The 24,702-nt window shown below is 42.6% G+C and overlaps 2 protein-coding genes across 2 annotated transcripts in view; one reads left to right on the forward strand and one right to left on the reverse strand.

Moving 5' to 3' along the window:
- rbm28 (RNA binding motif protein 28) overlaps positions 1–24,702 on the reverse strand; it is an 895,251-nt gene that overhangs the window by 136,182 nt on the left and 734,367 nt on the right. The gene's annotated exons all lie outside the window — the stretch shown is intronic.
- The window catches only part of sema3ab (sema domain, immunoglobulin domain (Ig), short basic domain, secreted, (semaphorin) 3Ab), a gene marked incomplete at its 5' end in the record, with an annotated part of 38,862 nt that continues 14,166 nt past the window's right edge, over positions 7–24,702 (forward strand). The window contains 5 exons of the mRNA XM_080438543.1: positions 7–124; positions 15,396–15,556; positions 16,596–16,658; positions 21,170–21,289; positions 23,697–23,787. Of these exons, the coding sequence (XP_080294669.1) occupies positions 7–124; positions 15,396–15,556; positions 16,596–16,658; positions 21,170–21,289; positions 23,697–23,787 (553 nt within the window). The remainder of the gene's footprint in view (positions 125–15,395; positions 15,557–16,595; positions 16,659–21,169; positions 21,290–23,696; positions 23,788–24,702) is intronic.

Below are 24,702 nucleotides of genomic sequence, written 5' to 3' on the forward strand. Positions count from 1 at the left end.
AGGATCATGGGCTCTCTTTGGGGCATCGTTGTGCTGTTGTGTGGGGTGGCTCTACTCCAGATGGAGGGCAGCGGTGCCCAGCAGACCAAGAACAACGTCCCCCGGCTAAAGCTCTCGTACAAAGGTGAGTCCCATTGACACCTCCATATGTTGACCTTTCTGTTAAAGCCTCCAAATGACGAAGTTGTGAATTAATCATGCTTCATGCTAAATAGTTGAACCAAGTGGTTTTCATGCCCTTTTCATGCCAAGGACCCCTACATTGATATACATTTGGCCGCGGACCCCCATCTGAAAATGTTTTGTGCCAGGGACCCCCAGAAGCAAAAGATTTGAGTTTTGAGAAAAAATGTGTATATTCAAAGATCGCACATTTTCAATATTTAAAAAAAATAGCAGATCTCGCGCTATGAGCTTGTATATCTGCTATTTTTGAATAGCCAAAGATAAGTGGTTAAAATGAATGTGACGCTATGTTAACTATGTATGTATGTATGGTGCATTGATGAACTTATTACTGCAGAAAAATCTAGCTAAAACAATTTCTGCGCTGCTTATGAAATTTGCTAAATCATGGTTGTCCCCATAAGCAGGGCAGAGTGTCCTCTCTCTCCAATAGACATTCCTGGAAACCCTGGAATTGATTCTTTTCACCTCTTAATGTGTTGCAGCCCTTATCACAGCTATGGTCTGTGCGTTCGTGGAAAAGCAAACTCCACACTTCATCAGGCATATCTATAACAGGTTCAGCTAAGAGTAGGGCAGCGATGGTGGCACATTTGTATTTCTTTCTTTTGTCTTTTGTCTCTCTTGGATGGCATTAAAGGAAGACAGTAATTAGACAGTTAATTTAACCCCAAAATGAGCCCCTTATGGGTCAGGTTTTTTTGCAATTTAGTTTACTGTGAAGATTTGTTGTGTCAGGTGCATAAATTCAAAAGTCACTTCTTTGGCTGTAGATTTAAGCACAGATATGAGCCAGCCATGTTTAGCTGTATTTAAGAGCTTCTCTCAGTAAAGTGATGTTATGTTCATTTAAAATGCTGCATTATCTGATGTAATGGAGTTTGAGTCTTTGGGCATTTGGTGTGTTGATACTGTATGTGTATATTATACAAAATGTATTTCTTTTTTTTTACTATACTATAGTTTTGTTTCCAGAATTGATTATGTATTGTAATGCAAAAGAACGATAGAAGTAGGATAAACGTGAACATTTGAGGTAGAAGGACCATTGGTCGTATCAGAGCAGTTTGGACTGGATCAATCTGCTTTTGATATCCCCCCCTCTGGTCATTTCATTGTTAGACTGAATTAAGTGCATGCATTTTCTTTTGGAAATGACTGATATGTTTATATGATGTTTATTAGTTTTTAAAGATATTTGTAGGCCTTGTCTGCCTGTATTGATAGTCCACAGTGATAGAGAGACAGGGAAACAGGGAGAGAGAGAGTTGGGGAGTTGACATGCAGCAAAGGTCCGTCGGGCTCGGGAATTGAAACTGGGACCCGGGACGGGTCAGGCATCAGAGTCTATAGTACGCGCCCCAATATCATTATGTTTGAAATTTTGATTTCCCAAAACCCTGAGGAAGACTATTGTCGAAACGTTGGTTTCCTGTGCCTTTTAATAATGTGTTGCATGGTGGCTAAGAGTTGTGCGGCCTCATCCTTCTCAACGTTATCACCTGCCGTGATCAGCAGCTCATCAACACAGGTGTGCGCTCCATCCTGTCTGTTTGCCTGATATTTCAATTTAACAATTTCTTAACCCATTAAGACCTGAGGCCGATTCTACAAAATGTTTCTAAATCCTAACTGTTTTTTTTTTTTAAACTTATATTACTATGTCAGTGGTCCTCAAACCTTTTCATGTCGAGGACCTCAAAATTATATGTATTTGGCCGCGGACCCCCACCTCAAAATATTTTGTTCCAGGGACTCCCCAGAAGCAAAGATTTGAGTTCCAAATGTTCGCTTTAAAAATATATATATTCAAAGATTTTCACACATTTTCTCGATTTTTCAAAAATAGCAGATCTACAAGCTCATAGCGCGGCACTCGGTGCCGCGCTATGAGCTTGTATATCTGCTATTTTTGAATAGCCAAAGTGTAAAATAATGCTTTTTAGCTCAAATCTCTCTATGAGCTCACCACGCATCATACCCCTACAAATTGAACCCTGAGTGTGGACACTAACGTCCCAATATATCTCTCTGCTCTGCAAATGATTTGACTGAAATGTGTACAGATGTCTCCTCCTGGCCATGTCTCTCTCGCTCTGACTCTGTCCCTGATAGAATGCTGTTGTCAATTTTGTAATGAAAAGTGCTGCCAGACACGGATTTGCTGGCAGTTAAGTGTCATTCATCCATCCCTCTCTCTCTCTCTTTTTTCCTGGATGTCATTTTTCCGCTCTGTCCTTCCCTGCATGGTAATTATACCGAGGATGAATGGTACGAGTCTGTTTCAGCAGATGGCTTTCCCAAAGAGAGACGTTCCTCTCCCTCTCTCCTCTCTCAGCACTGGGAGTGCCGTAATTACACACATACACAAGCGCACACGCACACACGCACACACACACAAACACGCATGCATGCACGCACAGCGGACACACATACACAATTATGCCTATACATTCACAAATACATTCCTGCATGCTCACACACACACACACACACACACACACACACACACACACACACACACACACACACACACACACACACACACACACACACACACACACACACACACACACACACACACACACACACACACACACACACACACACACACACACACACACACACACACACACACAAATGCGTGGCCATCTGTAGATAGCTAATGATACCTGTGAGCATATCAGTCATTTCTAACCACATGCTGCCAGTGTGCTGAAACACGCCCCATAGATATCTCTATTAGATCACTGCAAACACTGCTGCACAATACATGATGGAACTGAAGCATCTATGAGATCACTGCAGACACTGCTACACATGATGGAACTGTATGGATCTATTAGATCACTGCAAACAGACATGGATGGAAATGTAGATGCAAGCATGATGCGGTTATTTGTCTGCCATTTACATTTCATTTGACGCAAATCCTGCACGATAAAGTCTGCAGTGTTCATTTCAACATGTAAAGTGAAAGTGATATTTTTGCTGTGTGGCAAGTGAGAACATTTCACTCCATCGACCAATTATTTGTTTACCAACATTGAGACTGGACGCACAGGTGATTGTTTCATGCAATCAATTCCCAACATATTGTTTCGGGGTGCGTTGGTTTCAGTTCATTCAACCTCTTCTTGTGTGTTGGCTAATGGCTAGTGAGGCGCGTCCTAGCGAGACATGACAGAATGGGTTTCATTTGGTGCCGGCCTGCGTGCGCATACTGGTTCTTATCAGTGTGACGTCTGTCTGTTCAGGGTTCTATAGCTCCACCTGAGAAGTATTTGCCATGGTCTAATGGGCCAAATAACACCTTCCATCGCTGCAACTACAAATGTTGGACCATTAAGGAAACACATGGTACCCTAAGCCTTTAGCAATCTCATCAGACTGATGGCTGTAGTAGTTTCAATAGGAATCGTGTAGGATAATATCATGAGGTTTAAGTCATATCCTAAGAATCATATACGTAATTCATGACTTTAATCCAGAGATATTATTCTGTAGGGGGAAACATACCAGTGCAATGCCTGCCTGCAAAGTAGTGCACTGTACCCTCTTACTAAGGGTAGAACATGTGACACGCCGGGGCTGTGAGGTGAAGGAACCCTGACCCCTAGAGGTTAGTGGGAGGTCACACCTTTTTTTCAGCCCAGTAGAACCACAGTATAAACCTCTCTCAGTAAAAACTCTCAGAGTCAGCAAGTAAAAATGAGATCAGAACAGATAACCTGTACTCTCTCTCTCTCTGTGTGTGTGTACGCTTCCTCTCTCTACCATTCTCCCTTTCTTACAGTGTGTGTAAGAACACGCACGCACGCGCACGCACGCACACGCACGTTTGTATTACTATACTTATGAGGACATCGACATTTTCGGAAGCCGATTTTATGATTGATTTATGCTTTTTTTGGGGGCATTTTTAACCGCAAGTCTGAAGCCGGAAAATAGCAGATCTACAAGCTCACAACGTGTCGCGCTGCGACACGTTGTGAGCTTGTAGATCGGCTATTTTCCGGTGTTCGACATCGCCGCACAACTAAGTATGAAATAGGGAAAAATCCACAACCCCGACCCCCCTAAACGTAACCACTAAATGTCTAATCCTAAACCTAACCCCAACCGGAATCTTTCTCTAATTGTAAACGAAAAACTTATTTCAACCATAAAACAACAATTTTTCTAGTGAGGACCGTTTGGTCCTCACAAGTATAGTAACACAAACACACACACACACACACACACACACACACACACACACACACACACACACACACACACACACACACACACACACACACACACACACACACACACACACACACACACGCACGCACGCACGCACACACACACACACGCACACACACACACCCACACACCCTAGGGGTCCCTTAACTGATCTTCAGAAGGTGGTTTGGGAAGAAAGGGGGGAGGAGAGAGGGGGAGGGGGAGGGAGTGGTGCAAGAGGGCAGTGGGCCAGGGGGAAGGATAACAATAGCACCCCTACGGCTACCTAAACATGAGCCCAGGTCCAACTGTATCAACAAGTAAAAGTGACTGAGTGATGATAGGGTTTACAGTAGGGCCGTTTTGCCACAGAAAGTGTATTTTTACACCGAGATGGACAGATTGTTCTTCAAGAGGAGGTGCACGTTTTTTTTTCAAACCCTTTGAGGTGCACACAGGAACCCATTGAGACACAGAGAGACAGGATCCATGTGTGTTACATGTGGATGGTGGGCCGGCCGGCCGGACGGACGAAGGAGAGCACATGTTGTTTACTGGCCAAGGGAAGACGGGGTACTTTGGTTTTTATAGGCCTTGAGTGTACTGCCAAAAGTAGTCCTTCTCTTCGACCTGTCCACCCCTTTGATGAGCAAAGCCAAGGACTTATCCCACCCCCGCCCCCCCCACACACACACACACACACACACACACACACACACACACACACACACACACACACACACACACACACACACACACACACACACACACACACACACACACACACACACACACACACACACACACACACACACACACACACACACACACACAGTAACAACAGAGTCTACGACTACGACTCTTACTTTTTGAACACCCAGCCAAAGGAATGAAGCGCCAATGGAAACCAGCCTTGTTTCTTTTTTTTTGGGTCACATGGTGGTTCTTCTTGCTGGTCATATATATAGTGAAGCCAGGCGTTTGTTTTGGGTGTGCATGGACTTTTAATCAGAGTCATGGGGGAATGAGGAAGTTCCACCAGCAGCACCTTTTAATCCACCAGCATTTTAAGAATCTCCTGAGTGGAGTTGAGTTTCCTGCAGTGTGAATGAGCTGGGTATTTGAACGGTGTCATATACGGCTAGATGGGCGACCTGCCTGTCTCAGGATTTAAATAGTGAATAGTGTGTCTTATATCAACTGATTTGACCTTTTCTGCGTAGCTAACAGCCAGATGCTCCAGTGATTGACTTTTCAATTTGCCATTGTTTGTGTTTTGTTTCCCCCAGCTCTCTCTCTCTATCTGTTGATCTAAACTCTGGTGGCCCAATACCGGTGGCCAACTAACAGCTTCACACTATGAGATCTGACCTAGAACTGTCAACATCGTTTAGCTAATGTCATTGCCTAAGGACTATTCAAATTACCTGAGCGTGTCTGATCCATTACAGGCACAGCAGTTATCCCCGAAACCTCAAATAGTTGGCAGAGTTAACACCCTAAGCGCCATCCTGTACATACATCACATCTTAAAGAAACATGTAGAGTTGTTTCAATGCGTCTCTGCATGACAGTGAACAAATCATTCCACTGGTGATAACACTGTGCTTGTGTCCTTACCCTCGGGCACAAGTGAATGAGTCAACCTATATTGTTTACATGATCCATCCAGCGCTGCATTGTGTTTTGTCACTGAGCAATCACACATTCAGCCGTGTGCAGTGAACGTCAATTAAAGGTCTTGAACTGAAACCATAGATTGGACGGGCCCGTACAGTAATGCCACACATGGGTTATTGTTGTGATGTGTTGTTGCTTTCTCTACGGTAGCACTTAGATAACACATAACACTATGCCCTCCAGTCCAGAGAGAGAGAGAGAGAGAGAGAGAGAGAGAGAGAATATAGGGTAAAAGAGTTTATTTTTATCGCTCTCGCATGGGACTATTCTTTACATCTATTCCATCTGCCGCTTCTTTTCTTTTTTTTTCTATTTCTCTGTTTTTTTCCTGTTTCTCTCTCTCTCTATGCTCAGATATCCATTGTAATAGCATACAGCAGTGTCCACAAAGAGAGAAAAGGCAAAGCCAAAAGAAAGAATAAAACAGAATGACGATGAAGAGAAAATGGTCATTGAAAAAGGCAACGAGAGTGCTCGGAAAAATGATTTCTTAAAAAAAAAAAAGAGGAACAGAAGGAGTGAGAGTGGTTGAGAGAGAGAGAGAGAGAGAGAGAGAGAGAGAGAGAGAGGGAATAGAAATGGAGACTACGCATAAAACAAAATGTAGGAGTTAAAAGAGAGGAGAACAAGGGGGATGATGCAGGTTTCTTGGATGCACCTGACAGTTGTCTAATGTTTACAAAACTATAAGAAGGCTGTAACATGAATCATCAAAACACGTTAAGTATAGTTTTGATCTTAGCAGACAACTTTGTTGCCACAAAAACACACACAAAAAAGAAAGGGAGATAATACACTGTAAAATCTGGAGCCTTAATTTAACTTACATAATGGTCCATTTGGTTATAATTGTACACAGATTTTTACAAATCTGAGACTGATTTACGAATCTGATACAAATCTGAGGCTGATTTGAACATGTTTTTACTATGGAGAAAGTGCAAGTGAAAGTGGACATTTGGCGGGCAGCAGCAGCTGCACAGAAAGCGGTATATGGGGCAGAAGCAGGCAGCAGGTCCACTTCAAAGAAAGACTAAAAGAGAAAGAAAGAGAGAGTGGAGAATATAGCAGAGCGGCAGCTGCGCCTGCTACAGGTCACACACTTGTCTGTCCACCTGTCCTGTCTTTTTGCTCTGTCAGTGTATCTCTCAGTTAGTCTGGCCAAGCCGCCTGTCTGTCTATCTGTCTTCTGTCTGCATGCAAAAGTGTCTTTTATTCTAAGAACACACTGGCTCTGTTTATATGGTAGTTCACCCGAAACTGGTGACCGGTTGGCTTAATGCACTATAGCAGTGGTTCTCGACCAGTGGTCCGGGGACCACCAGCGGTCCTTGAAGGGATTCCAGGTGGTCCCCAGCTAAATGATGGAGAGTTGGTAACCAAATGGACCCTTATAGATCTTTGACTCTTGAAACCAAAATGGACCCGCAAGGCTCCATTTGGTTTCATTTTACGCTATCGAGAGTCAAATTATTGTTAAATTATTGTTAAACGTCAGCATTACTTAATTTACAAGAAGTCTACACAATTAGAGAATGTAGAAGAATTGTTATTTTGATCAACGTTTGCCTCCAATACAGCATGGAATTGTGACAAAATATTGGAAGTCTTGGATCTGAAAGTCCAATTTGTGTTTTTAAAATGGTCTATCTGTACCCACTCGGCCAATCTTCCGTGATAGCTGGAACCTTTTCTGAACACTATGGAATGAGCTGGTGCCTCTCGGTTTGCACTGAATAAAGGCTTTTGCAGACAGGGTGTGATTTTTCGCACGGAAAAAACGGACAATATAAATGAACACATGGTTCTCTATGACCTCATGCACACCGGCTCCGAATTTACCGTGCGGCGATGCGATGCGGCGATGCGTTTTTTTTCCAATCGAACCCAGTTCGATTCATGCGTCTTTTCGCATGCGGTAAAAACTGATTGACTAATCGCACCCTGTTTGCAAAGGCCTTAAAGCAGGCAGGTACTGAAGTCTTACAAAAGACGATCTATGAATTGCAGCTTTTTTCCTGCAGGTGCACTAGTGTGTTTCTGTGGTTGCAGTGAGATCATAGAGGATACATGGATGAAATCATGTATAAAAACTGGCGCATTATGCTAATATCCTTGTGATGTTAGTGGTGGCGTTGCTTGCGCTACCTGCCTGTGGTAGAGAGAGACCAGTTCCAACATGCAGGGCTATACTGTCACCTCCTCGGTGGCTAGGAAACGTTTTTGTTTCTTTCCAATAACACATACACCTCTGTGTATTGTATCTAGTATGCTCCATAAACACACACACACACACACACGCATACACAGAAACGCTCACACATCGCCCCCATTGAGCATAAGTCCCAGGGTGATTCACTTTTAATAACTATCAGTCCCTGTTGAATGGTGCGTTTCCATGGACACCGTGCACTTTTTTCACACACACACACACACACACACACACACACACACACACACACACACACACACACACACACACACACACACACACACACACAGGTGTGGTTTGAGAGAGGGCTACAGCTGACTGGCTCTGTAAGGGATGGATCTCTAACACCTTCCTGTTTATAAAACAAGCTCACCTTCTTTCTCCGAGCAACAAGCATTTTCCTTTACAGAGGAAAACTAAAGGCATGGAATCAGTCATTGTTAAATTTTTTCCATGTGTGTGTGTGTGCGTGCGTGCGTGCGTGCGTGCGTGCGTGCGTGCGTGCGTGCGTGCGTGCGTGTACATTTGGGTGTGTGTTGCCGTTGCTGGGATGTGTTAAGCCTGATTCAAACTCGGTTGTGCATCGTGTCTCACAAAAATAACAGATCTACAAGCTCACAACACGTTGCGCTGTGTGACGTATCATCGCTGTGACACGTTGTGAGCTTGTAAGTCTGCTATTCTGGGTGCGAGACACCAATGCGCAAGTATAAACCAGGCTTTACCATGCAGATACAGAGCTTGTTAGACTAGCAGCATATCTCTGCTGTCTGACAGAAACCAGCTATGTCCAAAATATAAACTTTTCAGGAAATGAAGAAAACATGTTTATAGAACAACACAATACTGCCTCATCAAAGTCGGTATGGTGACTTTATACATCGTCAGATACTTGAGTGTGTCCTTATATTATCACCATTTTACCAAGTACAGCTAAAGTGGAGTTACAGTAGGAGGTTAATGTGGAGATTCTAATCAATGGGGGACAAACCTAACTCCACAAGTTGGAGTTGGGTGGTTTGTCCAACAGTTTGAGGATCCAAGAGTTGGGAGGTTTAGTCAGAAGCGCTTTTTTAATACTTTCCATTGGCTCAATATTTGTAAAACCCACACACAGACAGTAAAGGGTGTTCAATAGCACTAATTCATGAAACAAAATGTAAAAGTTGAAAAGCTGGTTTCTGCGATAAATTATGACCTTCTAATGAAATAGTGTTTTTGTTGTTGTTCAGACATGGCTGCCTGGTAGAATCATTGGAAAGTAATAACAAAATCCATGGTGAATCACGTCTCTCTCTCCGTTTAACACATCATCACCAGCAAATACATAAATGCACGCACGTATGCACGCGCACGTGCACTCACACATTCACGCACTCACTCTCTGTCTCGGTGGTGCAGGTGAAACGGGTCAGAGGTATGCCTAATGTATGCTCCGTGGTACGGCGGTGTCGCGCACCACAAATAGCAGATCTACAAGCTCAACAATGTGTCCCACCTGCGGCGCGTTGCGAGCTTGTATAGATCAGCTATTTTCGGTTGCGCCACACCATGGTACGAAGTCTAAATCAAGCTGTATAGAGAGTGTTATTGTACTGTCAGAGTAAGGCTTACAGTGGTTCTGCTGATGATTGATCACCGTGGCTACAGAGAAACTCTAATCTGGGACACAGAGAGCTTTGGGCTCTGTTTTTTTTACCTTTTATGACCTTCATTTTGTTTCCTTCCTTTCTTTTAGGAACCGCAACTTTCTGTATTAATAACCGTCCCGATAATCTGATATAACCATTAAAACTAGTCGCATTCGAACTGAATGTGCTTCACAAACAAAAATAGAAGACGCCTAACTGGCTCCAGAGGCATGTGATAATTTGATTTGAGTTTTCCATAAACATATGGAACATTTAATCTAATGCAGCCAACAGCCACTACTGTCTCATAGTCTAATTTCATCATTTCATAAATCAAATTTCTTAACAGGTCCATATGGATGACTCAGTATTCAGTAAGCTTTGCATAAAGCAGGTTTTTGGGGTCTGGTAAATTGCAGGCCACAGACTGGGGCTTGTTCGGTAATTAAATAAATAGAACTGTAATAAATAGAACGAAATGACACATTTTTGTGAACTCTTCGGATTAATCATTTGCGGTGACTTTTGTGGGATGCTTCAAAATGTGGATTCGTTCAGTGTGCCTAATGGCTGGTTCACATAAGACCACTGAGTTTAGACTTCAGCCTTAAGAGACCGTTTAGCTAGCAGCTCTTTGCATCAATCAGAAAATGCTATGAAAACTGAGCCGCGATGGAAACCAACAAAATAACCAAGACAACAGCAAGAAGACAGGGGGTCGAACCGCTGTACATTACCATTATGTATACAGCATGTATGAACAGCGTGTGTGTGTGTGCGTGTGTGTGTGTGTGTGTGTGTGTGTGTGTGTGTGTGTGTGTGTGTGTGTGTGTGTGTGTGTGTGCGTGCGTGCTTATGTGTGTGTGTGTGTTGGCTCATGCATATACTGTATGTGTCCTCGCTGAAAATAGGATTTATGTTTTTGATTTAGTGCCAACACCAAAGAGGTGGATCAGGAGAAGTAGACGCAATCTGTTTCTAACTACAGCCCGGCCCAGGAGGTCTTCTTCACTTTCCCCTCTCTCTCTCTCTCTTCTCTCTCCTCACCTCTCAACCTCATCTTTGGCAAAACTCAAAACTCAAGATTGTCTTCCATTTTTTCCATCTCTACCCTCCCTCTTTCTTCTACCTTTCACCTTTCATTAGTAGAGCGTTTGATTTATATTTGGAATTTTAAAGCAAAACGACTCAAAGGAGTAACATGACACAAAAGCAGGAGAGGAGAGCACTTAAAAGCGTCACTGGAAACAGTAATTTCCGAAGAGGTCCTTGATGGATTCAAAGAATACATGGAATTAAACAAGTCTATGGAAACAATTACATTACAAGATAATCTTTCTTGTCCCCCTTGCAACCCCACACCCATGGTTCAAACTCCTTTCCGTAAAAGTGAACCATCAATACAATCCCCACAAAGTCTCCTTAACTTCTGTTTTAAATATGTCCTATGTACTTTTAATACAAGGAACATTGCATTTCATAATGCTTTCTCTTGTGTTTCAATTACGTTTCCAGCTTCCAACCACATTTGGGCAGTTCATAGTATATTCTGGAGCCTTTCTGTGAATTCTATCAAACATAATGAAAAATCTTCAGTTGTTTAATCATTTGAACCCTAGTGGTCATAAAGCGACACATTGTGAGCTTGTAGATCGGCTATTTTTGGCATGTGTTGAGGGGAATTGATCTTCAACTGTAACAATCCAGCTTTCTTCATTTCTAGACTTTATAATAGTATCATAAATATAATGGTGTCCTCGGTGCTAACTGAATTTTTTGTTTCAGTATACCATGAGCAGGCATAGTTAAAGAGGCACTGAGGGTACCCTCACAAAAACATGCAGTAATCCTGGTCTCTATATTGCCTCCCCCTGGGCAGCCGGGCGCCTGTTGGAGGGGAAAGGAACTGGTTGGAATAACGTGTTCCTTCTACGCGCTACGTCCTACCGGGGAAACTCTCCTCCGCCGGGTGATAAGAAGGCTTGTTAGCCCTCATGCATTGAAGGAGGCATGAGTTCAGCTCTGGGTTCTCCCTAGGTTGGCAGAGGGAGTGTAGCGCCCAGGATTACTTAGACAATTGCCACTGGGTGAAAAAATGGGGTTACAAAATCGAGGGATAAAAATGTTGAGAAATAAATAAATAAAAGGGGCACTGAATTAATGAGGCAACTAAAAGTTTCGATATAAAAAAGTAATGATGTGGTTACATGCACACAATAACCTAAATGTTGTCCCTGACACAACAATCTCATGTTGATTTAAAACAATTCAAAAATGCGACGGCTGGATACAAAGTTATAAGATCAAAACTATGCTTAACGTGTTTCGATGATTCATGTTACAGCCTTCTCATCATTTTGTCAACATTAGACAACTGTCAGGTGCATCCAAGAAACCTGCATCATCCCCCTTGTTCTCCTCTCTTTTAACTCCCACGTTCTGTTTTATGCGTAGTCTCCATTTCTATTCTCTCTCTCTATCTCTCCCTCTCTCTCTCTCTCTCTCTCTCTCTCTCTCTCTCTCTCTCTGACACACTTCAAAGAGGTGGGCATTCTTCTGCTGAAACATTCATGAGCATTTTTGTTATTTACTCCCTGAGAAACAAGAGAGCGAGAGAGAAAGAATGAAAGTGCGAGAGAGGAAGAGCCAGAGTGGAAGGATAAAATGTCAATTTTCTCTCAACTCTCTTTTCATCCATCCATACCTCAACGCCCTTTTTGTGCGGTTTGCCAAGTGGAGGGGGTCATCATGTGGGCAGTGAGAAAAAAACCACGTGAGAGGGACGGAGTGTGAACGCATGTGTGAGCAATGTGTCACAGAAAGAATGACCTGCCGTAATGTAGGCCTACACAGCCTCACTCATGACCAGTGCAGAAGTGACTTTAGCCCTATTTTATACCTAGGCTATTTGAAAATAGCCGATCTACAAGCTCACAACGCGTCGCGATGTTGTGAGCTTGTAGATTTGCTATTTTCAAACATTTCAGTACTTTTACTTTTGGTACTTTAAGTACATTTTCATACCAATACTTTTGTACTTTTCCTCAAGCAAATTTTGAACACCAGACTTTTACTTGTAACAGAGTACTTCTACATTGCAGTATTGATACTTTTACTTAAGTAAAACATTTGAGTACTTTTTCCACCACTGACAATGACAAAATTCTCAACATACTAGCTTGTAGCCGAGCTCTGTTTTCCATTGTGAGCGTGAAAATCGCTCATTCGGCCAGGCTTTGGGAACACCCATGGATTACACAGCAAAACGTGAGCTGGCTCTTTCTAAAAGTAGCCCATATGAAAGCCAGCTAATGGTTGTTGTGGGTGCAGAGTAAATCCTCCGTTTTCAAACTGGTGGAATATTCTCAGAGCGTTGCGACATCATGTATATGGTTCCCAGATTTCCGACTGTATGTTCCGCAAAGTTGGCCCGCTCCGGTCAAGGTCGTTTCGGCCCCAGGCCAGACAGTTTGATCATTGGCTGCCAACATTGCCGTATATATACCTGCCCAGAGAACCAAGATGGCTTGGCTCTGTGGTGGTGCTTCAGTACCTGCTGTCCATCTCTCTGCTCGCTGGCTCTGCAGCTGCACCATATTTGTCGGCCTGGAACCAGTTAGTGTGTGATTGTGGAGGAAGATGAGCATTTTAGTGTTCACAGTGGTTCGCAAACGATGGGTCGTGACCCATTTTAGGATCACACAACCATTTCTATCGGTTGTGAGTAAATATACTTTTTTTCCTTTTGTATTATTAGTTCAAAAGATTAAAACAAAAACATTTATCTCCCCCCCCCAAAGAAAAAAACATGAATTAAAAAACAACTATTAAGAAATAATGAGCTTGTAGATATTTTCACTATTAACACATTGGGTGCCAAAACCGTATATATACGGTTTTGCGCATACTAACGTTGAGTGCCAAAACCGTATATATACGGTTTTTGAAACTTCTTTTCATTTCCTGTTGCTTCACAGCAACAGGAAATATCACTCCTACAAGATTTAGACTCCAATCCACCTCCTGGTTAACTTATGACTTCAAAAACCTGTATCTCGGCTCCTGTGCACTTTTTTTTTTTACAATGTTAATTTAACTATTTTCAACTGGCTGCAACTATGGAATGGATTTCCGAATGTTTTAAATTTTTTCCCCCCGATTGTACGAGACCTGTATGTGTGTAATGAGGGGATCACCGTGAGGATGGTGATCACTGAAAATATTTTGTGACTACTTGAAAAAGGTTCAAAATGTTTAAAAAGTCCTGGCACTCAAAGTATAATATTTTAATAAACCTCTGGCACCCAATGTGTTAAACAGGGCTTAAGTGGTTAATTCATGATCTACTTTTATAAGTTTGGGTCACGGAGAGACCCAATTTTAATGTATCTTTTGGGTCTGGAGCCGAAGTTTTGGGACCCACTGCTTTAGAAGTAGAGAGAATGGAACAGAAAGGCTTCTGAAAAGGCAAAGAAGAACAGGAGAGGAACACTGTAAAATCACAAATGTTAATCTAACTCTGACGCTGCAGTCACAGGATCGGAGGCAAAAAGCTATAAAAGTGCTTGAGCGTGGACGGCTACGTTGCTGCAGAGTCACCGCTGAAGTGCTCAAGTGTTGCTCAAGCCACACTGCGTGAATGACAGGGTAGGGTTAAATAGCACAGGGAACTGGATCACGGCAAGAATGAGTTTTTCTTCCGTTTACGGAATGGGGCAGGAGGAATTGTGGGGTAGACAGAAGGCGTGTGAAAATGGTGAAACAAAAACATATGTTTGATTGATGCTTCACTGCGTCATTGGACTGCTGAAAAACATTGAAGTCGGCTCAACTTTTGTTTTGCAGCGCATCACGCCCGTCACGCGGCGTGTGTCAGCTGTCACTTTGTAGCCGGTGGTGTAACTGATATGTTGTCCCTGGTTTCCATCGAAAATTACTTATAGCCTGTCGCTGCTATAGTGTGCGAGCACAGCATGAGAGTGTGCAAATGGACCAGGATTTAGCAATTAAATGGAGGATAAATGATCCCGAGGAGCCTAAATCCAAAACAAAGCAATGTAACATTCCTTGTAGCCCCAGGGTTATTAAGTATGGATCCTCAAACTGTTCATTAGGGCAGAGTACTATTCTTTTCAGTATAAGTCGACCTGATGAACAAGGAGGTAAATCTCTGGTCATACGGCTGCTGTAGACGCTCGCTGTCTAAACAACAAAGATTATAAATGTTGCATAACAGACCTGCATTAAAATTAGATAACAGATAATACAGGTTATTGTCTGAACTCAGGAGGGCATCTTCTGTCGCTACATCTGACATTTTGCCTCATTGCAATGTTGATTCACTTTAACTTTCATTTGAAACAGCTTTGAGCCTGCGGTGTTGTTGTGATACAGAACTACCCATAATTACTGTAATGATAACCAAGTGATTATCAAATTCTCTCCGTTCTCCTTTCCAGAAATGCTGGAGTCTAACAACCTAGTGACATTTGAGGGCCTGGCCAACAGCTCAGCCTACCACACCTTCCTATTGGACGAGGAGAAAGGCAGACTGGTGGTGGGAGCCAAGGACCACATCTTCTCCTTCAACCTCCTCAACATCAGCAAAGACTACGCACAGGTAGATGACCATGTTCAAGGTTCAAGGTGGTTCTTTATTGTTACATCTAGTCCACTGGTGCATACATTTTGTTTAGCTTCCTTCAGACAATACAGCATAGGTAATAATAATAGCATAGGTAATAATAATAAGAGAAAGCGAGAGTAACGAGGAAAACAAAAAGGGTCCATAATTTGTGTACCAATAGGATAATAAAAATAGAAAAGCGTATGACTGTATCTCCATCAGTCTATGGATTAATTTGTCCATCCATGACTATATATCTCTGCTGTCGAGCAGAAACCAACTCCAAAATGTTCATTTTTCAGGAAATGAAAAAACAAAACAAAAAGTGGAGTTAGGAGGTTTTGTTCATCATTGATAAGAACAGCTGTATGGACCTCCAAGCTCACAATGAGGTTGGAAGTCAAAAGAGGGTGGAGCCTGGAGTAAGCGAAACAAGCTAACTCCACCCCCCTTAGGTGGAGTTAGCTGGTTTAGCAGAACCAGCTAACTCCATTGGATCCTCAAACTTTTTCCTGATAAATGAACATTTTGGAGTTAGCCGGAGATATAATGTATACTTTATATGTAACATATTCTGACTCTTGGTCAACGTCTGTATGACATATGGCCTCATACCTTGCACTGTGTGTGTGTACAGTACGTGTGCACCTACATCCCCGGTGCCATTCCAGGCCTCAGGTATCTCTGGACTGCAGAACAGACTCTGTTTCTGCAGAAAAGTGCCTAATGAATATTTCAGGCCAGAGCTGTCGCACAGGATCACACGCTGCGCCAGGCATGTTAGCCGCTCCGCGCACACCTGGATGAATAATGAAGTAAACGGAAACAAAGTGGAGAACAAATCGCATTGTGAACCCCCCCGTCCAACCCTTCCATTATGCACAGATGGATTCAGACATGCTTTGCTTCACCTGGGCCTATGGCATTCTACAGAGCAGTTTTTCCCCTTCTTTTCAGTTTGTGGTTTTATTCTGTAAATCTGATTCAGGGAAGGCTAATTTCTTTTGTCATGTGCTCATGTCCTGTGCCACAGATACCCTGGCCGGCCTCCCCCACCAGAAGAGATGAATGCAAGTGGGCAGGAAAAGATCTCTCGGTAAGACCTTCAATTGAACTTACAGTTGTTGCTTTCTCACTGTGTGGCCAACCTATACCGCTGCTTACATGCGAGACAGAACTTTAATTATTAAAGTTCTGTCTCGCATGTAAGCAGCAATATAGGTAATATATAAAGAGAACACACACACACACACACACACACACACACACACACACACACACTTCGTTCATTATCAAATCATACTCGTTCACATTCACACACTCGTTTACATGTTTTCTTACACAGGCGTTTACATACAGAGCACATTTCCTTCCTGTTCCAGTCGTAACCGGTGGTCTCGCAAACACGATACACTGTGTATTGCATCATTTGGACAAGTTACACTGGTTTAAAGTACCAGTCACCCACAGTGACTAAGACCTGACCTGACTACCACACCAAAACCCACGGTGACTAACACCTGAGTAACAGAACTTTATACTGTCTCTTTGTGATATTACGTTTCTCTCATCTTGTGTGGCGACAAACCCACGTGGACAAAGCACTCCGTTCGCCGCTGTAGCTGACCACAAGAGCTGGTCAGATAATCCTTCCTCGGGCCTGTATATAGATAATCGCTTGACCTTAATCACCTATCTCTGATATCAATCGTGGGAAATCGCTGCACTTTACAGCCAGAGTATGGAATCAGCGTGGAAAGCAGAGTGCCGCGCTATCAGCTTGTAGATCTGCTATTTTTTTTAAAATCGTGATTTTTTGGGCAAATCTTTGAATATATATATATTTTTAAAGCAAACATTTTTAACTCAAATCTTTGCTTCTGAGGGTCCCTGGAACAAAATATGTTGAGGTGGGGGGTCGTCGGCCAAATACATATAATTTTGGGGGTCCTTGACATGAAAAGGTTTGAGAACCACTGATGTGGAAACATAGTTTTTTTTTTAAAACTGTTAGGATTTAGAAGACATTTGTAGAATCGGCCTCAGGTCTTTATTGGGTTAATGCGCAGTGACTCCACGAAAGGCTGTAACCATAGCTGTTTATGTAAAAGAACCATAGCTGTTTATGTAAAGCTGGATCTTATTTACTGCCATGGCATTATGATTCGCTCATCCTTAGATGACTCCGCGTTTGCATGACGAGCCAAACGCCGTACCTGTATTTAGGAGAGCAGAGGTCAAGCATTACATGTTTGTGTTAAAGTGGGGTAACTATGTAAACACACTGAGAGTTGACGTTGCATTGTGTCCTGCTTAACCACTTCCATCCCGGTGTCTCAATTTTGGCCACATGTCATTACAGGCAAAACGTTTAAAACCATTTCCAAATCGTCAAGTTTTCAAAACTTTCAGAAACACCCAAAATAGCCAATCAACAAGTTCACAACACATGACGATATGGCACGTTGTGAGCTTGAAGATTTGCTATTTGTCGTACAGCAAAGTATATATAGGGCTTACAGTAAGTGGTTAAAGCTTCTTGATGAATTGCGTATTCAGTAGATGAGCCTCAGGCCAGTGGTTCTCAAACTTCTTCATGTCAATTGGACCCCCAAATTGACACTTATTAGCCCGCGGACCCCCATTTGAAAAGATATGCCAGGGACCCCCCATAAGAGAAGAATTTTACGGCTCTAGCAGTTATTCTCAACTATTTTAATTTCAAGGACCCCCAGTTTGACATGCATTAGGCTACGGACCCTCATTTAAAGGCATTTATTTCTCTGGGACCCCAATTTATATTGTTAAATCAATGTTAATTTAACTCTGAGCGTGTACAAATGGAACCAAATGGACCCGTAAGGGTCCATTTGGTTCCATTTGTACACTCTCAAGAGTTACAGACCCATAGGGTTCATTTTGGTTCCTAACTATCTATCATTTAGCTGGGGACCCCCTGGAACTCCCTCAAGGACCCCTGGGGGTCCCCGGACCACTGCCTCAGGCAACAGGCTGCAGTTATGAAATCATAGCGGTATATATCTGGGCCTCAGCTCACTGACCGGTGCGTGGCTGCAGCCAGGAACCATGTGAGAGCTGTCTGCTGTGTGATAGGACTGATTTAAAGGGCCACGGAACCCTTTGTCTGGGTCTGTTTTCTGTAAACACTCTGGCATGGATGACTGGAGAAGCCTGAAGGGTTGTGTGTGACAGGGGGCCGTGCGAAAGCGGGAGTCGGAGGAAAGACGAAGGGCGAGGGAGATGAGGTTGTCTCCACTGTTGGTGGTGTGTGAATGTGGGTGTGAAAGGGTGAATATAATGCAAATTGTAAAGTGCTTTGGAGAATATATACTGTAAATGCCAATGGTGTAAACTAAGTAACTAAGTACATTTACTCAAGTACTGTACTTAAGAACAATTTTGAGGTACTTTTACTTTACTGGAGTATTTGAAAATTTCAGTACTTTTACTTCTCCACTACATTTCAGAGGCAAATATTGTACTTTTACTCCACTGCAATTATTTGAAAACTTTAGTTACTAGTTACTTTGTAGATTTAGATTATTATTATAAAACATACATTAACCACTATATACAGCTCTATATACATTTTGGCCATTTGAAAATAGCCGATCTACAAGCTCACAATACGTCACGATGCGACGCATTGTGAGCTTGTAGATCTGCTATTTTCAAAAGATTTTTATACATTTGAAAAGTTGTGAAATGGGACATTATGCATAATGAGTACTTTCTACTTTTGGTACCAATTTTGATACCAATACTGTTGCACTTTTAGTCAAGAACATTTAGAATTCCGGACTTTTACTTACAACAGAGTACTTCTACATTGCAGTATTGATACTTTTACTTCGGTAAAACATTTGAGTACTTTTTCCACCACTGGTAAATGCACCATTTTACCGTTTTAGATAACAGGACAGGTACAAACCTGTGAGATATAATTCCTGTTGTCTGCATCATTGTTAGTTGGAGGGTTTATTACAGGTTCCACTGCCCAAAACAAAGCGTGCAGACTGCATAATGAGCTTGTTGCAGTCATTATAGTTGATTATTCACATAAAACCGCATGCGCACGCTTTGAATCCAAAGAACGACGACGGCGGTTTGAGAGATGAAAACAAAGGCTTACACAACAGCGGCAGCCTTCTGCTGCTGACCCAGTAAAGCCAGATAAACGTAGTCATGCATAATCTCGTGGCTCTATTTTCCTTTTTTTCTCCCCCCCCCCCCCCCCCCCCCCCGATGTGTGCAATGATGACATATTCATTTTCGTTCGAGGTCAGGTCTGTTCAGGCACGTGCTGATGGAGCACGGGGGAAAACTGACCACGCAGCAACAGACAACACACACAGTACACACAGTACAAGACATCAACCCATGCCCACAGGCTACTGTACTCGCCCATATGGCCTGATTTATACCTTGTCGTACGGATGGTGTTGCTTGCTGAAAACAGCAGATCTACAAGGTCACAACTCAACTCAAATTGTATTCATAGAGCACATTTAACATGACCGGGTCAACCAAAGTGCTGTACAGTTCAAAACAAAACAAAACAATGTAATATAAACAGACATGCCATGAAATAAACACAAACAAAACATTAGCACCAGTAAGGTGCTAATGTTTGTGCTCACGTGTTGTGAGCTTGTAGATTGCCTATTTTTGCGATGTATAAATTCAGCATTACACACATACAGCAAAAACATTACTCGACGTCACTATTCCAGGCATTCAGCTGGTTCTTTTTGATTCCAGAGGGACTCGATAATAGCATCACAAGCAATCAAGCAATTAAGAAGCAGCCAGGCCAATATGACCAGAAAAAAAGGTGTAACTGTAAGAGATATTCAGATGTATCTACTAATCATGGAGTAATCCTAATAATAAATACAAAGTAAGACACAGCTAGAGAAAATAGTCTGTTTTTCTTTAGAAAATATGGAGTAAGATCAGGTGAGAATTGGGCGACTTGAACCGTGTCATCATCACATCAGGCTTAAAGACAGGACATACTTATACTGAGATTCACTCTCTCAGTATAGTGACAGTGAGCCAAGGTGCTTTATGCTATATTATACTGTATGGTTACTTCATGAGTTGTTTATTCAGCCTCTGTAACTCCCTCCCCTTGCAAATGTCACAATAATCTCATTGGATATTATGCAGGCCCTGTCCTCCCTATAATCTTATGAAGTCAACATGTGGAGAGGTGGCAGGGTTCAAAGGGAGCGAGAGAGAAGTGGAACGAGAGAGAGAGAGAGAGAGAGAGTCACAGATTATCTCTGCTAACCAGATCACATCATTGTTATCTAGAGTTGTTGTTACGCCGCACAATTACTGCAATCTAATCTGGTGCTGTGTAATCTCTCAGATTGGGTGCTGTGGTACAGTTCGGCCATCCTTTTGTTTTACTAGATTACAGTGGGCTGTACTGTATCTTTTAACGTCACTCATCCATCTCTTTCGTTCTCCTCTTTCTCTCTCTCTCTCTCTTGCTCTCTCTCTCTAACATTGAACTGAATTCATTATTTCCATTTAATGAATCTCCTGTGTTTCTTTGGCTTCCTGTGCGTCCATCAGAGGGAGTGCTCGAACTTCATCAAGGTGTTGCAGCCGTTCAACCAGACCCATCTGTACGCATGTGGGACGGGAGCCTTCCACCCTGTGTGTGCCTACCTGGAAGTGGGCAAGAGGCTAGAGGTACAACATAACGCCTTGTTCTGCCCCCTTTATTTGGCTTGGGGTGTGTGGCTTGGGGTGTGTGGCTCAATATGCATGACAATTCTGTCTCTTTTTTTTGCATTGGCATCTGTGTGGCTGTGCGTTCATGGTAAATATCACAAACTATTGGCCCGAGGTAGCACATTTCTTGTGCACGCTGTCAGAAGGATAATGAAGTAAAATATTGTTCACATATTGTTTTGTTTTTTGCTTTTCATATTTAGTTAACCCATTCAATCTGGGGATGTCATTTTAAGATTTTTTTGGCTATTAAAAAATAGCAGATATACAAGCTCATAGCGTGGCACCGAGTGCCGCAGCACCGAATGCCGGGCTATGAGCTTGTAGATCAGCAATTTCTTTTAAAATTGTGAACATTTTGTGCAAATATTTGAATATATATATTTTTAAATCGAACATTTGTAACTCAAATCTTTGCGTCTGGGGGGTCCATGGAACAAAAACATTTTACAAATGTTCGCTTTAAAAATATATATATTTAAAGATGTTGCACACATTTTCACGATTTTAAAAAAATAGCAGATCTACAAGCTCATAGCGTGGCACTCGGTGCCGCACTATGAGCTTGTATATCTGCTATTTTTGAATAGCCCAAAGAAATCTAAAATGACAGAGATGCGTTCCCCCCGGATTGAATGGGTTAATTCATAATCTCAGATCCACTGTCCCTCCGTCCCTGCATAGTTGGGCAAGACCATCATAAATATGACATCATAAATATGACATAATAAATATGACATCATAAATATGACATCATAAATATGACATCCTCAACATGACGTCAGATTTCCACAAGGAAGCCATCACTCTGTTATTAGACCCAGTGTCTTGTTAAAAAACAGATCCCTGGCAGCAGCCAGCTATAATGCGAGAGACAGAGGAGAAATGCACGTTTTGCCAGAGGCGTAGGAGTCGATAAAGCAGTTTTACTTTTGATTTAGAGCACAGAAGGACCATCTCTGAGGACATTCTCTTCCCCTGAATGATTTTCAGAAACTACTTAAAACATGGTTTCAGTCGCTCAGCAAAATGAGGTGGAAAATTAAACACAGGGTTCCAAGCTCTCCAATTCATCACTCTTAATATGAAAGTGCTACACTGTGAGTGTGCATGTGTGCGTGTGTGTGTGTGTGTGCACACGTGTGCGTTTGTGTCCATTTGTGTATGAAAGAGGGAAATTGCTCTCCTCTCCTCCTTAATGCCACTGACTCAGTCTTATAAATGTGTGTTTCCTATTCATTAGACAGTCGTTTTTTTTTTCGCTGACAATTAGAGAGCAGAAATATCTCTGAGATCAGCCATTTACGCAGCACTGCAATTCATCTGCTGGCCAAATCCCAGTATACAGTTGTAAAATATGTATGAGTTTTCTTTTGTTTCAGACTACAATGTACCATAATCTTACTCAGACATCAAATAAATGTTTCATTATTGTTCCATATGACAAAGATTTGTCAACTTTGTCATTATGGAACAATAATAAAAATGGACTTTTATGTCTGAGTGCGACTCTTCAAGTTATGATTTATTGAACAGTTTATTTGGACAAGGCACCAGAGTGGTCAGAGTGTGGTGGTACAGACCACAAGATACTAAACTTAATAACAACGCTCTTACAGACGCCCTGAATATTGTATAGAATATACAATTCTATACAATATTTGGCATACTTCAATGTGGGTTTTATTTTGCACCGTGTAGCACTTTTCTCATTTTAATGTGTTTGTTTAATGTGATCTATATGAAAAGACACATTGTTTTGATGTGGGAACATATTTCTCCAATAAAAATTCAAAACTAGCTTTTACATCAAATAAATAATCCCACATCCTGCTCTATAGTTAGGGTACGTTTAGACTGCACTAGCGTGTCTGATATCATGTCTAGACGGGCGGGTTCAAAATCTGCGTAGAAAAATTCCGCCGGATTCTATTGGTTCACCGATCTGTCCGTCAGCCCCCGCCCCGCCCCGCCCCGCGCCCCTCCCCCTCCCCAATGTGTAGCATTGAGAGCCCTGACGTCACAACATTTGGAGCGACGCCCACTTCACTCTGGTTGGTTGGGGAAATGAAACACTTCCTATTCCCGGAACATCAACTGGTTGGTCCAGGCTTTTATTTTTTTAGCAAAACTAAAAAATAAAAGCCTGGAGATCGAGGCTAGGGTACGTTCAACTCTGACCTTAATTATTATTTATAAAGCTATATAGCTAACTGTTTGTTTTACCTCTTTTTAGCAAAACTAAAAAATAAAAGCCTGGAGATCGAGGCTAGGGTACGTTCAACTCTGACCTTAATTATTATTTACAAAGCTATATAGCTAACTGTTTGTTTTACCTCTTGTGACCCCCCCCCCCCCCATCCAGGACAATGTGTTCAGACTGGAGTCCCACATCGAGAACGGCCGGGGGAAGAGTCCTTACGATCCAAAGCTCCTCACCGCATCCATGCTCATCGGTAGGTCCTTCGCTATCTTAACCTGGGACACGCTGTACTGTCCGTCCGCTCACTGACCTTTAGTGTGTTGTATTACAAGCACAGGAGCAGTGCCAACACCTCGCTTCATCCTCATTCATTTGTGCATTGCGTAGCTACAGTATATAGAGTGTTAAAGTAAGTACAAATAACAGGACCAGGCATCTAGGTCAGTCATTATGAAGTGGATCTGTTCTGTAGTTCTGCATTTACACGCTAGCGAACCCGGTCATTGGCGAGACTGTAAACTCTATTTCAGTCTTAGGAGACCATCTTAAAAGACCGGCTGGCAGATGACACTATACATTTACATTGTAGTCAAGTCTCTTTTGGGTGGAAATCCAATTTTTTTTGGTTTTACACTTCGCACTGCGTCATGTTGTAGATCTGCTATTTTTGGTGTGCATCACTGTGTAACCAAGTATAAATCAGGCATTAGCGAGAGAGGGAGAGCTGTATGCACATGGCATGAGCCCCCCTCCCCCCCACACATCCACACCCACACACACACCGGTCCCCACCCTGATGATGGCAGTCATATTGTGTTATATCACACCATTTAAGCTAACAGATGGCTATTTTCCAGCCCATCAGCCCTTATCTCCCCTCCCCTCACTTTCTTCCCTTTCTCTCACCCACATTATTATGCACTCCCCCCCGTCTCACACCTCTCCTCCTCTGTCCCTCTTCAGTCACCCCCATATCCCATTGCGCTCACCCCCCCCCATCCCCCCTCCCCACATCCACCCACTCCCCGTCAACTCCCAGCCGAGTCAATGTTAATTTCACACCCCTCCTGTTCATCACGTCAGTCGGCGCTCGTGGCAGCTGGTGTCCTGTCTCGACTTGCGGTCCACCTGTATCGCTAAGCCCCCGAATAATGGCTCCCACTTCACA

This window comes from Gymnoscopelus braueri, assembly GCF_963280865.1.
Source record: "Gymnoscopelus braueri genome assembly, chromosome: 9".
Classification (NCBI taxonomy): domain Eukaryota; kingdom Metazoa; phylum Chordata; class Actinopteri; order Myctophiformes; family Myctophidae; genus Gymnoscopelus; species Gymnoscopelus braueri.